Source organism: Vidua macroura, chromosome 4, assembly GCF_024509145.1.
Source record: "Vidua macroura isolate BioBank_ID:100142 chromosome 4, ASM2450914v1, whole genome shotgun sequence".
Taxonomy (NCBI): Eukaryota; Metazoa; Chordata; class Aves; order Passeriformes; family Viduidae; genus Vidua; species Vidua macroura.
In genome coordinates, this window is record NC_071574.1 from 45,795,648 (window position 1) to 45,810,713 (window position 15,066).

Genomic DNA, 15,066 nt, shown 5'->3' on the forward strand with positions numbered 1-15,066 from the left:
CCAGAGTCATTCCTGGCAATCAATCATTCATCTCACTTTCTTGTTGCTACCTGCTTGTCTCAGTGAGCTGCCAGCAGTTTTGACCTCACAAATGCTGTGAGGCAAAATGGCTTCAGCTGACATTTATTTGCTGTCACAACAGAAACATGCCCTGAGAATAGCGTGCTTTTCCATTCCTAGAGATGTGCTTTCTACATCAGCTTCACCTGCAGTGAACGCAGAGGGTTTTGCAAGTTGCTCTTCAGGAGGAGAGTCCAAGAGGGACTAAAGAATTGATGTGAGAATGGCCAGAGATGGAAGAATGTCCCTGCACTTGCATTGTGGAGGGACAGGAATGCACCTGAATATGGGGATGGAGGGAACACTATCATTTCCAAGGAGAATAAATTTTTGTTCTGGATTTCCATGCAGAACAAAAATTGGTAAAAATTAGAATTAATAAGTTCAAGCTAGAGAAAGACTGTGATTCCATGTTAGAATTAAGTTTTTAGTACTAAGGAAGGTAACACTAGAATAAGACCTTTTTTTTGTTTGGGGCAGTTTTGGTGGTTTGTAAATAGAGCTGGAAAACTATCAAGTATGATAGCCTTGTCATTGCGAGACAGATGACATGACATTTCAAGATCACTTCCAGTTGTATATTTTATGATTCTAAGACTTTCTGTTGTTAGCTCACGAACAGAGTATGTGTAAATGTGTAATATTTATTATTGTGTAATATTTCAAGCAGTTAGTGTTGATGATTTCAGATTAAAATAGTCTTGTGAAGCTAAACTTACTGCTGAAAAAAAAACAGTGAATGTTAGAACTTATAATACAAAATGTATTCATTTAAACCTCTATGAAAAAATTGCTGAAGTAACAATTATGTGGTGCAGCTTTGGGCCTCCTAAGGATTTAGGATAGAAATGAAAAAGGAAAATGAGTACTTCAAGTGAATGACAGAAACATATAAGCTGCACACTTTTAGGGGAGAATGAATTCAAGGATTCAAAAAGGTAGTGGCAGAAGAATGAGACTTTCAGAGTAGCTTTCTCTTTTGGTTCTGTGTTACGTGGGTTCTGTCCTTTGATGTGAATGGAGAGTGACCCCTAAAGGCTCTTAAAGACTGTCATCTATAGGCCAGTGTGTGTGTCTGAGCAAGCCCTCAATGCTGGGCACTGTGCACAGATCAGTCCCCTTAAGTAACATTTAATAGTTAGAATAATTCCAGTGTGCATAAACATATTTCAAAGGCATACATGAAATAGCTGAATATATTATAAAGAAAAGCGGAATTCCTTGTCTGAACCACAGACTTCCCCAAAATTCCAGTCAACCACTTACCACATGGCCAGACATTTAGCTTTGATGAATTTCAGACAACAATATACAGAAGACAGATGCTATTAAGGGGTATTTGAGGTAAACAAGGGAGTTTTGGTATTTTTTTACCAAATTTGGGCCATTATCAGCTCTTCGGAATCATCTCTGCAGAGGTGGTGCAGTAATTGCTGCAGAATTTTAGAAAAGCTTGTGTGACTGCAGCATCTTGGTTATTTATTTCAGAAAACATCTTAGTTGTAAGATATGGTCCGTGACATATAAAGGGTGATTCAGCTTCCTTTGATGCTGTATTTTTCTCAAGCCCTCTAATTACCATTCATTACTATTTGCTAAGTATTCAAAGTGAGAGAGCAAACGTGCTTTTGGTTTTTTCTGGGGTTTTTTGGGGGTTTTTTTGTTGTTGTGTGTGGGGTTTTTTTGTTTTTTGGTTTTTTTGGGGTTTTTTCTTTTGTTTTGTTTGTTTGGTTTTTTTTGAGCTATCTAGAATCTTTCTAAATGTGGAATGTGGCTGAAATGGAATAACAATTTCCTTGATCAACACTTCCACTCCCAACATGTTAGATCCCAATTCCAGTTTTGGGGGGCTTGTTTTGTTTGTGACTAAGCTTCCACATAGTTAAACTAAGAAGTCTGATATGAACGTCTAATTTTGTAGTCCTTTTGTTGAAACCCTTTTATTGAGGCAAGTTTTGAACTTTCAAGTTATTGGGCATTAACCCAAACCTGAACATCTTAGGCACAAACAAGAATGTTATCCCCATTCAAGATCAAGAGTTTTGCTACCACTTCCTCAGTAGCCAATTACAGCTCTCATAAATATCAGTGTGCAGTGAATTGTGATACAAAAGTAACTTTAGTTTAAATCTTACCGTGCAGAAGTAATTTAATAAGAAGGTAATTGTCACTGAGGCAATCCAATTTTCACATGGGAAAATGCAAGCTCTTTCCCAAGACAACAAAGCACTGAAACCTCTTCCTCTGAATATAAAAAATTAGCAAGGGTTTTTCTCATGCTATCATGTTCTCTTACAAACTTCTGACATAAAAAATATTTCTGGCATTTCTTCAGCTGCATAGGTTGGCAAAGCTAAAGAATAAATGGGTGAATTAAGAGACAGAGGACAGCAGTGTGCTGCTGTTTTTTGACAATACACCTCTCTTTCAGACCCTCAGAAAGTTACTAATGTACACACTTCCTAAGTTCTTTGTTTTGGTATTCTGAAGAAAAACATTTGAGAAGATGTCATGACCCTACAATATCTGTAAAATCAGTTTAACTGCACGGGCAAAAAGCAAGGTTGCAGTTAAATGATCACTTCAGAATTTAATTACAAGCTTTTTGCAAGAAAAAATTAAATTCAGTACAGCTTTTTGTCCTGCCTTTTTTAGTCTTCCTTGGCCAGCACTGACATTTGTAGGGTTGCACAGAAGACCTTGATGGGCACTACAACTTTCCCAGGGACTGTGTTCAGCTGGACCCCCAGTAGCTTTCTGGAACTTTCTGGAAACCAGCGCTGGGTACAAGGAGAATTGAGGGGTAGGCTGGGCAAATAGATGAGAGAACAGGAATTTGTTAGAACCAGGAATCTGGGGAAAATTAAAGTAACCATGTAACCATGACCTGTATCAGATAATGATTTAGATATCTATTTTTTTTAACTGAATTTTGAGTACAGCTATAAACAGAACAAAGTACAAAGTTGCTAAGCACTTGTTTTCTGATCACCTCTGATTTTTGAAATACTAAACTATTAATATCATGTAAGGTGAAAGTATATTTTTAGTCATTTCCTACTGTAAGATTTTATAGAGGATTTACGATACAGTGGCAAACATCCATCAGAGTTCGTCTGGCAACAAGAGAGTGGATTGATTTTCAGTGTCTTCATAGTAATAATTTACAGCTCTGTAATCTCATACACCCAGGGTGCTTATAACCTAAGAGTATGAAACTGAATATTCTGATAAGAATGCAGAATAATATCTTGCTTACCTGAATGTTGTCTTTGCCTAATATTTAGTATCTCAGAGAATCTGCTGAGTAGCCTGAAGTAGCTTGTAGGATTCAGGAGACCTCACTTCTCTATTTTTGGGGTTGATTTTCCCTGTTGTTTCCTCATCCATCTTAGTTCTAGTGACACATCTACTCTATGGATAAAGGATGTATTTTCCTCAGATTCTTGTGTTTCCCCTTAATATGCTTACTCAGGTAAGTGTTTGTCACCATTCCTGGAGATATTTAAAGGATGTGTAGATGTGGCACTTAGGGACATGGTTTAGTGGTGGACTTGAAGGGGTGTGGTTTATAGTTGGACTTAATAATCTTAATAGTCTTTTCCAACCAAAATGATTCTCTAACTAAACCAATTGTGTCACTCAAGTCATATGCAAGGGTAAGTAGCATTCTGAGAATCTGTTATGGTGGTTTTGTTGCAGAAAACATTCTGCCTCTGAAAGAAACAGTGTTATTTTGAAGTTCACTGTTTCTAAACAAATACAGTCTTATTAGAAAAAAGTTTAAAATCTCAGCTACTCTATTTGTTATTAAATGTCTGCACAAGAAAAACATGACTGTGTTATAACTTCTGCAAGTTTGCAACAGCATTTATCATAAATTGCTACATTTGCCACAATGAGAAATCCTTCAAACAATTCTCCCAGGTCTCTTGCATGAATTTATAAAAATCTTCAGTTAGTGCATTGTTTTTTGATGAAATTAACCAGATGTAGCACCAAAATATTTAAAAACATTTCCAAACAACTCTGCATGGAAACAACGGTCTATGTATGCAGGAGTGCAGGAAAGCTTTGCAGCACAACAAAGAACTAAACAAAACAACCACCCTAAATTTTGATTTACATTTTGCCCATCTTAATGGGATCATAATTGCATATTGCCATATGTAGAACACCCCACATCTCATCACATAGACTCACTTCTTTTAACCTCCATTCTTAATTTAACTCTTAATTTAATGCATTTAGGCATTTTAGACATCTAAGACAATTTTCTGCTTCTCACCTGGAAGAAGGGGGAGAGTGCTTTATTGGTTTTGATTTTTATGTGGTGCTCTGATATTTTTCCCACTGAACAAAGTAGGTCCCTCCTGCAGTAGAACAGATTAACTGGTTACACATTTAACGTAGGTCTTACACACCTGGTTTGATACTTTTTGTTCCTTGATACTGTGTGTCCTTTCAGACACGAGATTGCTTCAGCTCCATGAGATTCGATATGGTTGGAATACACCTGTCTATATCCTCTAGATTTCCATACAAGAACTTATCCCCTCCTTATTATTTTTACCACCAACCCTGAAGTTCCATTTTTTATTTCTTGCTTCTTTACAGAGGTGTTCATAATCTAGTCATGCTTCAGGGTACAGGGAAGAAAATATTCCTTGTTGAGCACCATAGCTCAGCTTTCCTTGATTCCTTTTTTCTTCTAATGGCCTCCTCCAGATATGAGATGTATTGGAAAATGTTTGTATCTGCCACAGAAGCCTAGTGAATTTCTCATGTAAAATGCTAAACTGAGCAGGATTACTAAAACCAGACGGATAAATGCAGACTTTTCTGTTTCTAATTAGATAGCTAATTAACTTACATAAGCACTGGGTGGATTTCAGTACATTGCAGTCTATGACAAAGTCTTCCTACATTTTGTCATTTATGATATAAAAATTCTCAGTCAAATCCTGATAATGAGCCAACCTCTCTGGTTAAGTAACCAGCTAAACCCATTCCTCTTGTATGAGGGTTGTTTTATGATTTTTATAGGACAAAGAAAAGTGAATAAAGGAAATTTTCTGTAATGTGTTAACTGGACTTGAAACAGTGAGTGGTGAATCTTCACCTTCACCTCACCCCCATACACTCCCACACATGAATAAAATGCAAATTGTTAAGGTAAGCAGGGGCATTGTGTTGTATATTTTTAATAGGCGTTTTTTCCATTTATTGCTGTCACAATCATATGAATGAAAATATATCTTATCTAAAAAGACTGAGTTGACGGTGCAACCTGTATTCTCAAAACTCTTAATTTACTAGGGTAGCATGAAAACCATTTAGGACAACAACTCCTATTTCTCACCTGTTTAGAATGTACAGATTTGTTTTAATTGTCATGTCTGTATTAGACCTGATTCCAAGTCCAGTGCAAATGTGGGAAGAGTTGCAATGATTTCAAGAGATTGCTCAGTACTACTATTGCTCTGTCTTCAGGTCTTGCAGGGTAGAGTGTCAGTAACAGAGCTTACATAGATACCAAGCATTCCTTAGACTCTATGTTTTCACTGGTAAACTGGAGGACAAACTAGGCTTTATATTTGTTCTTCTTCCTCCACTCCCTTTGCACTGTATTCAGTGCAGTACAAAACAGAAACAATTTGGTTTGCTTTCCATTCGTAAACAATTCCTCGCTTCCATGTTTGAAATGCACTAAATTATAAAAACATATAAAGTGTAAGTGCACAAAGCCATTCACTTTTCGGGGTATTTGTAAAAGACATGCCAACAAACATGTATCAAAGCTAAGTTTCATGTCACTGATGCTGATTTAATTGCTATTTAATAGAATGGTCTCTATTTTTCATCGTTTCAGTCTTTGATTTATAGTATAATAGATAAGAAACAAGATCATTGATGTATTTTCTTGTTCATTTTTACACAAAATTTCTAGATCTGAGGCACTTTTTCTATAATAAAAATATCAGTTGTCTATCACTCACATTCACATCACATTTCTGTTTAATTACAGTATTTCACATGTCTAATAATTAGTATTCAGATTACTGTTATAATATTCTCCACAAAGCAGAAGTCTTAGAGTCCACTCATAGCAAACAGAAATAGGGTCCAATAAAGGTAAAGATGTGTTTTTTACTTACTTTGTAAGTCATAAGCATTAAAGTATAGTCATAAAAAGTGATTTTAGAATAATTGTGATGCTAACTTAGAAAGTATCAAGAAGAACAAAGCTCAAAAGTAACTGAATCTGCTTATGCTGGAAAGAGCATAATTACATTATGTTTACCAATACTTTTTTCCACCCAGTGAACGGAAATTACATTTATATTGTGCTCTGTGTCTCTATGGAAATTGATTTTGGCAAATTTCTGTAGTCATAATCCTGGTGTGATGCTAAGTCAGGAATGCCTACTGGGAGTTGGATGTCATCAGACTGGCTACTGTAATCAAGTGTAACTCCAAAGATAGAGAGCAGGATTTCATACATCATTTATACTTTATGAAATTGTAGTGAAATTATAAGATAATTACCTTCTACATTGGACAACGTGTACCATTTTGAATTGGTTAATTTTACTTTTTTTTTTTGCTTCTCTTAGTTACTGGAACTAGTGCCACCACTATTTGCATCAATATTACGGGCAAGTTGGTATAATTTTAGTGTAGTAATGGCAGTCTGAGAAGTCGATGTTTTCCATTAATATCTACCTGTGGTAATTTCTAGCATTAGCTAGAAAGGGATCCTGAATGACTTTGTTTAATGCAGAGGTGTTCTGTTTCAAGAACAACCACTTCAGGAGTGACTGCTGCCCCATCCCTGCTGAGTTAACACAGCTGTGCCACAATGATTCCTCGGATTGTTTTGCACCAAGGTTTTTGAATGATTTTTCATTTCATCAATAGTAAATTGCTAAATTTCATTATTAAAACAACATTTCTGCTAGACAGTTTACTCAGCTGACATGAAACATGGAAAACTAGAATGCTAAAAAAAACCCCTAAAGTTAGCAAATAGTCTATGGGTTGAGTATGTGTTTAGGCAAAAAAAAACAGCTGTAGGAAGGAAATTACTACAAAGGAAAGCTTTTGTTTGGATTAAATTGGCTTTGAATGTGAAAGATGTCAAGTTTTTGCAATGGAAATTGGGTTAAGCTTGGGAGACAGTATCAGTAAAGAGGACATGAGTTTGAAAGACCTTAGGAAAAGTTAGACAAATTGAGATGCTGCACCCCACTTCTAGTGCTGTACCTCACTCCTAGTGCTGAAATCTTGTTCCTATAACTTGTCAGTTGGGTATATTTGGATTTTTTGTTCTCTGTCATTTTTCAGCACATTTTATTCTTCTTCCAAGAGTGCAGCACTATCCCTGCAAGCAGTCTGCTCTACAGAAGGAGACATATTTTTTGCCTAGAAGTAGAAAAGGCATTGGTTTTGTTGAGACAACATATTATTCAGAGATAGGTTTTCTATTATGGTTGTGTTTTTTACATTTTTCTGAGGATACAGTAGTGAAAATCAAAACTAGGACCTTACATAGAAATCAAAATCCTCTGAAGACTTCGTTTTTACAAACGTAACTTATTTGTGTGTTTAACAGAAGTGAAAAAGCACATGTATACTAGTGCTGTTGAACACTTTATATATGGAAAAACTGATCAGTGATCTAAAGTTCTTGTAAGGAAAATGAGAAGCTTTTTGAGAAGAAAAGCTATTCTCTCAACAGCAAGTATGAATGTGTAGATGAATAGCTGCAGGAATATATGAGCATGTCTCCTCATCTGTGGTGTGTACACCACTGTAGGCCTACATTATTAGTTCCATTTTCAGTCTGTTCTATCTATTAGTTCAAATATTATTTATAATAATAATCTTACTGTGATTTTTCTGGTGTGTAGGCTTGTATCTCATGTCAAAAACAAATAGAATGCTTTATCTTTGGTTTTAATGTTCTCTGCCTGCAATCCCTCCATAATCAATAGGACTCTAATCATAGAATCATAGAGTGATTTGTGTTGGGAAGGGATCTTTAAGATCCTCTAGTTCCAAATCCCCTGTCATGGGCAGATATATGGTGAAGTATAGCATAAAATTTAGAGAAAGATAAAATACTTAAGTATTTTTCAAAGTTTGTGAACTCTACAGTCCAATGTAGAAGGATGAAAATTACAACTTATTTGCATATCTGCTAGTAAAAAATCATCAGACTAATTTCAAAACTGCATATTTTGCATTCTTCATTTGTTTCTTCCCACGAAAAACTTTATAGTATTAAATCAGTGATATATAATAAAATTCTCTTTTTTCAAAAAGGATTTTTTTAGCAAGGAAAGACAAGAATGAGTAATTTAATGCCATCTGAAATATATAGCATTAATATAAGATTTTTAACTCAGTCCAGCTGGCTGCAGATCAAGAATTCCAGGCAAAACTCAGCCAGGTCTTTCCATAAATGATCTCTTTCTTTTGTGGGTACTCCAGCTCGCCTTGTCAATTGTGTAAAAATCTTTCCTCTAAAATCCAAGTTTTCCTTTTCAAAGCAATTATGAGCATCTTGACACAAGAGTGTCAGGAAAGAGGTGGTGCCCTGATGGCCCTAGCAGGGGGATGTTTAGAGTGGGATATTCTCTCCTCTCCTTAACCCCAGGGGACTGCAATGGTACTGGGAGGGTCTGCCCAATCTGGATATCAGCAGATGCTTTCAAAGAGAGAACCTCCAGGGTATGGGGGAGTGACTCAATCCCCCTGAAGGTAATAAGAGAGAGCACAAACTTAGAGTACCAATTTTTTCTGTACAAATTTTTTGCTATGAAAATTAAAATAGGTTTTGCACTTAACAGTCTACACTCTTTTCAAAAAGTGCCCTTTGCTTCAGCTCTACTCAACCAAAAGAGGTATATAGGGAAAGGGACTGCAGTAGGATCTGTGTGTGATGTAAAACAGTGGCCAGAGGTGAAAGGTGAAAACACACTTGGAGAAATACAGGATTTAAGACAGCAAGCAAGTGAAATACATCCAGTTCCATTTTTCCATGCTTGGATAAAACAAAATGGATGTATTAAATCCAAATTTAGGGTCATACCCTTAAATTGGTTTCTTCTGTTTGAGTTGGTTAAAATAATTGTAATGTATTACTATATGGGTATGAAATTCTTGAAACCATAAATAAAAAGGAGGGGGTAAGTTTTTTTCTAGAAATACTCTGATTAATACTGCCCTCATACAGGGTTTTTCATTGAGTGTTCAAAATAAAAATTACAACATGTGTAGAGAATATTATATTCAGAAATCGCCAGGTCTTCTCACACATTGCACAAGGCAACTTGGTAGAAAAAGACACACAAGCACTTGAAGACATGGGAGTGCGTAGTGGGAAAATGTACTGTTATTCTTGTCAATAATGATATGAGCTCCAAATTCACAAAGCAACTAAAAAACTGGCTAAATCTCATTTGCAGGCATGTTCTCAAAAATGTTTTCATTCTATTAACATTGTTTGCTGATGATAGCAACAGGACTTGTAGACTGTTTTCCTTGTAAAAACATTTGGGGTTTTATAATTTAGGCAATAATTCAAATAATTCAAGCATCCTTCATTCTAGGAAGAGTTACAATGTTTTCTGTTCTAAACATATGGATATATTCAAATTTAATTAGCTTCTTTATCACACCAGTGAGGATACAAATTAAAAGAAATATTGTTTTTTCCAGTTCATGACCTAAACTATTTCCTCCTTGTGTGGAGACATGTTAAAAATAAAATCTCCAGACAAAAAACATATTGAGTTTGACCTACTGTTTATATTTGTTCTGCATGCCTGAATTGCCCTATGCAAATGCCTTAAGGCAGAAATTAAGGTTGTAAGGGCTTTCTTTGACCAGACATCTTCTAATGCCCAGGTTTTGACTTCATAATGGTAAAGGTAGGATTTCTGCATAATTCTATAAATGTTATTTATATTTTTGCATTCTAATTTGGAAGGTACATAGCTACCAGTGGGGAATAATGTGAAAAAAATGGAAGCAAAGGAGATACTGTGTTTTCAAAAGAAAACAAATTAATTGCTAATACCTTGTTGGCTATAGATCGTATCATACATCAGTAATAAAATCTCAGAATATACACAAAAGTGAGATACAAAATGATAGGAAGGTTATAAAGCTCTTGGAAATTCATTGGAGACTATCAAGGCTAAAACTGTCTAAACATAAATTAATCTTATAATAATATTTGTTCTATGTGTTGTGATGAATTTCCAACTCAGGATTATCTTTTTTTATTTTCTATGTCATTTTTTTTGTATAATGCTTAGACTTGCATATATACAAATTGATAGTGCCACAGCAAAACAGGTGTTTACTAAGTTGTAAAAGCAGAAACTATAGTAAAAATGTTAAATTTCTTATGTAGATGTGAACATCAGCCAGAACCACAAAGTCAGTTAGGACTTCTAAACAGAATAGCTAAATTCCATAATGATAATATTATTGTTTTCTGAAAGAAGTGTTTCCCTGCAAAGACAGCATATAATGTCAAGCTGGAGTATCTCTTTGAGCAATATTTTGCCACCTCTTCATTTCAGCAGATTCTTCTTCAGCATTCTCAATCTGCTGCATACAAAGCAAGTTTACACTGTTTTGGCAGGATGGATCAAACAATTTGCTAGAGGAAAATGACAGATTTTTTTTTTTTTTTTTTGTCTTTGAGTGAAATACCTCATATCTTTTTAGCCTAAGGAAAAAAAAAAAAAAAAAAAAAAAAAAAACAAAAAAAAAAACAAAACCAAAACCAACCACAAAACCAACAAACTTAAAAACCCTACCCAGCCATCACCACTTCCTTTGTTGTGGCATGGCAATGAATTTCCAGTTTTTAAGTCCAGTGTCAATTTTAGGTTGATTAACCTTTACAGTGATTATTTCCAAGCAAAACCAATAGAAATAAAAACACAGTGAGGGGACTGTGTTGGGAGCTAGTTTAGTAACAGCACTGGCATCCTCTAGATGTGTGAACTGGCGACAGTCATGCTCACCATGGAGAACATGGCCCCTGTCACAAAGGAGATCACGAATACTCTGTTAGCAGACACTCAGCTGCTCCACTGGGCTTTCTGATTGATGAAATTGCATACAGATTAGATGAAATAACTGTTCTGACATTTGTAAACTTCAGGTATCAATTTAACGTCAGTTAAAATGAAGATCCATTCAGTGGAACAAATCATTTGCAACACTGTGTTTTCAATTTGGAAGAAAGTGAAACTTAACCCATTTTGGTGTTTTCTAAGGTATTTTGAGGTGATATTCTTTCACTCTAAACTCAGTTCTCTCATCACTCTAAACTCAGTTCAAAGTCATCAGGGCATCCTGCAAATTCAGCATCTTTTTAAGAAACCCTTTGCATTGTACATTGTTTACAACTCTGCTATGGACTAACAGATTTGTTTTTCTGCTTTTCTAAGATTTGGCTAAGTAACCATCACATCTGTCTTCACATTCTAAAGATCATGATAGACTGTGTTTTATATGACTATTTTATCTATACATATCCTTTAATTCTAGCAGGAATCATCTAATTCATGTTTTGCAATGCCTTTCAAGCCGTCTACGAAAATCCTGCTAATGGAATCCCACCAAGAGAAGTATTGCCTGAAAAACTATACTCTGTATAGTTTAGTGACTATAAAATAAAAGGCCAGTTTGGACACTTATATTGCCTACTTCTTGGGCACAATGATGTAATTGTAACATCTTTGCATCTATTTCTTGAGAAAGATTTAAAAAAATATTATTTCAAGTGAGTTAATGGAACTTCATATTTTCTAAATTCAAACTATGAAAATCCATACAGGAACTAGTAGGGGTTTTCACAGTCCTGAATTTTGAGGCAGGCTAGTTATCTAACTTTTGTGTTAAGTCTCTATTTAAAAGGGAAAGGGAGGAACTCCTTGAGAGCATAATTTAGTCCATCTAATTGAAGATCTTGCTTTGAGTTGCACTTTTGAGGATCTGCTCTGCCTCCTTTTTCTACACAGCATAGGGAAATTAGCTACATAAACTAGGTATTTAAAGCTGTGATGTGAATACCCCCTCATCCAGCTCTCTTTCCAGTCAGAGGATGTCTGATGCTGTGTTCACTATTTCCCTGATGTACCTCATGTGTAACAAGAATTTCCAACCAAGAAAGAAATCTGCTACAAATCAACAGAACATAGTTACACTACTGAGTTCCACAAAGAAAAGAAGTTGGGGTTATCCTCAGCTGGAAAATGGCCTCTTTGAACTTGTCTCCTGTTTCCATCACAAATCAACCTTCATCATTTGTACTGGTACAACCAAGTTAATTAATTTGGGGTGAATATATTGAGGAGTGTTTAGAATCCGTAGCTGTTTTGAAAATATATGTATCCAGGTAATGATGCATTTATTCCAAACAGTTATGCTTTTAAAAAAAATAACTGCTATAATGGATATATGTTGAATATTAATATAAAATTTTTTCCAGCAGTACATCAATACTTAGTAAGCTGGTTACAAAAAGCAGCTTTTTTTTCTACAAAAGCAACTATTTAAAAAAAATATATAATTTCTATATATTATTTAGTGTGCTTTCCTGGCAAATTAAGAAACAGGGCTTTCATAATTTAAGGTTATTCTTTCCAATTAATACCATTTCAGATTTATCAGTTGTATTTTCTGTTCTGTAGGAAATAACAGAAGATCGAGATCGTTCACGATTGGATTCAATGGTGCTGTTAATCATGAAACTGGACCAGCTTGACCAGGATATTGAAAATGCTCTCAGTGCAGGCTCTTCCCCATCCAGCACCCCGACATACAAACGGAGGCATATACCTGTAATCAATTTTTATTATTATTATTCTAAATAAGATCTTTTTTTGCTTCACCTTTTTCTTTCAGTCCTCACATTTTTCAGCTCCTTAGTTTAGAACTAAAGCTCTTTTTGTAAAGAATTTGACTTGTATTTTTTTTGTGTGTGTATGTAGATGTTTTGAAGGCAATAATATTGCCATCCATTATTTCCTTTTGACATCCTCTCACAAATGAGATCTTCAGAACTCCCAGGTAAAACAAAGGGAGATCAACAAGATTCAGAAGATGTCTGGCTGTCTAATTGTCACCTACTGTAAATGGAGAGTCAACACAGGCTCAGGGTCACACCAGTCTCAGAAGATGACCATGTGTCATTTGACATAACATAGAACTGAGCTACAGGTCTTGTTTTTCTGCTAGGGGAAGGCAAAAAGTCCTTAGTCTTTCAAAGTAAGATTCTGGGCAGAACTTGAATTTAATGTAGGGGTTATTTTTATTCACTTAAAAGGATCATTCTTTGCTGAGAATAATCCAAAAGAGGATGGGACAGCTCAGAAACATGACATGACTGATGCATTCTCTTTTTTTCTGTAAAATGTTTATACATGTAACTCTGAAGAACATTAAATGGCTGATCCAAGGTATTCTTGTGCAGGCTTCCTGTTAATTTCACCCACATGTGCTGCAGCTGTTTTTCAATTCAAGAAACCTAAGAAACCTGAGAAACACTGCCCCAAAATCTCTAGACTAGCATTCGTATCATTTGTTTTGGTTAGTGATATTTTCTTTAAAATAACAAGGAGTTTTTCCTTTGAAAGCCAGGCTTCATTATTGCTAAGTGAGTGGTCTGTAGGTGAGAAAAGTTGTATTTCACTGGGTTTGATCAGCTGAAAATTATGTGTTATTTTTAGAGGAAATCACATAATTTTGCTTTCTATCGTTAAACATTTTCCCACTGAATATCAATGTTCTCACAATATCTCCTTAAACACACTGATGACACAGGAAACCTGAAATACAATGTTGACATCTGTTCTCTATAACTCACCAATCTATGCCAGCACCATGGCTAATTTCTTACAGCAATAAAGAGAGTGGAGGCAATGTGTATGAGTAACCCTGCCTGATAATCAGAGATGGTACCTGTTCCCATGCTGCAAAGCAGCCCTGCAGAAATCTTGCATCAAACATGGAATATATCCTATCTATGGACAGTGATTTCCTAGGAATCTAGGAACCTTTGATTGTTGTGGACCAGAAGATCAAAAGATCTTGTTTTCAAGATATATAGGTATTGAGTTCAGGCTCATATTTATTTTATAGTAAGAAATCATTTGAATACGATGTAAAGACCTGGGCAATGCAGCAGAGGTCATGGTTCTGCACTGTGGCAGCATAGCTCTGCTAACCAGAAACTTCTGAGAGCAGCTGTAGCCAAACTGACTGCTACAGAGGCTTCTCCATGGCTCTGCTGCATTTCCCAGTGCTTCACATTGCAGATGACTCACTGGCAGGAAATATCTGATTCAAATACATGGTCCTACCTAGAGTCCACCTTTGTCCCAGATTTCTAACCCTTTTCAGAGCACCACACACTCATGTACATGGCATATAGGCACCTGTCTAAATGGCACTTTGGCTTGGCAGACAGATTCTTAACTGGAATTATTGAATCAAAGCGTGCTGTATCTTTTCAGTTCAGGAGCAGAACCCCTGAGATGACACTGCCCCATATTTCACCTATTCTAGGAACTTGCCATTAGGAAACTGAGGCTTTATCTGCATGGAGTTTTCTGGGATTAAAAGTTTAGGAGTTTTTTTTTTTTTTTTTTTGCATACTGTGTAACTGTATTCATGCAGGCTGCACCTCATCTAATAATCCTGGCAGTATATGGCTAGTTCTACACATAGCCAGTGTCACAATTTATCTGCAAACAGTATAATCCCTTGCCCTCACCCTATGCAGTAAATCAAGCACGCGCTAAATTTTTACTTCCTCAATAATAAAACATACTGTATATCTTCTTTTTATTCTCAGAAAGAGGAATGTAATCAGTGTCATTAAAAGTAAGAGCATTTTAACCAGAAATGGTATTTGGCTGATAAGTGTCTGGTGATTCAAAAAAACTGAGGAGCTGTACCTCTGAATTGTATAAA

The 15,066-nt window shown here is 35.7% G+C and overlaps 1 protein-coding gene across 2 annotated transcripts in view; it reads left to right on the top strand.

Annotated features, from left to right (window-relative positions):
• Window positions 1–15,066, top strand: part of DLC1 (DLC1 Rho GTPase activating protein) — a 219,168-nt gene that overhangs the window by 41,653 nt on the left and 162,449 nt on the right. For both annotated transcript variants that reach the window (XM_053975618.1, XM_053975619.1), the window contains one exon: window positions 12,783–12,932. In XM_053975618.1, the coding sequence (XP_053831593.1) occupies window positions 12,783–12,932 (150 nt within the window). The remainder of the gene's footprint in view (window positions 1–12,782; window positions 12,933–15,066) is intronic.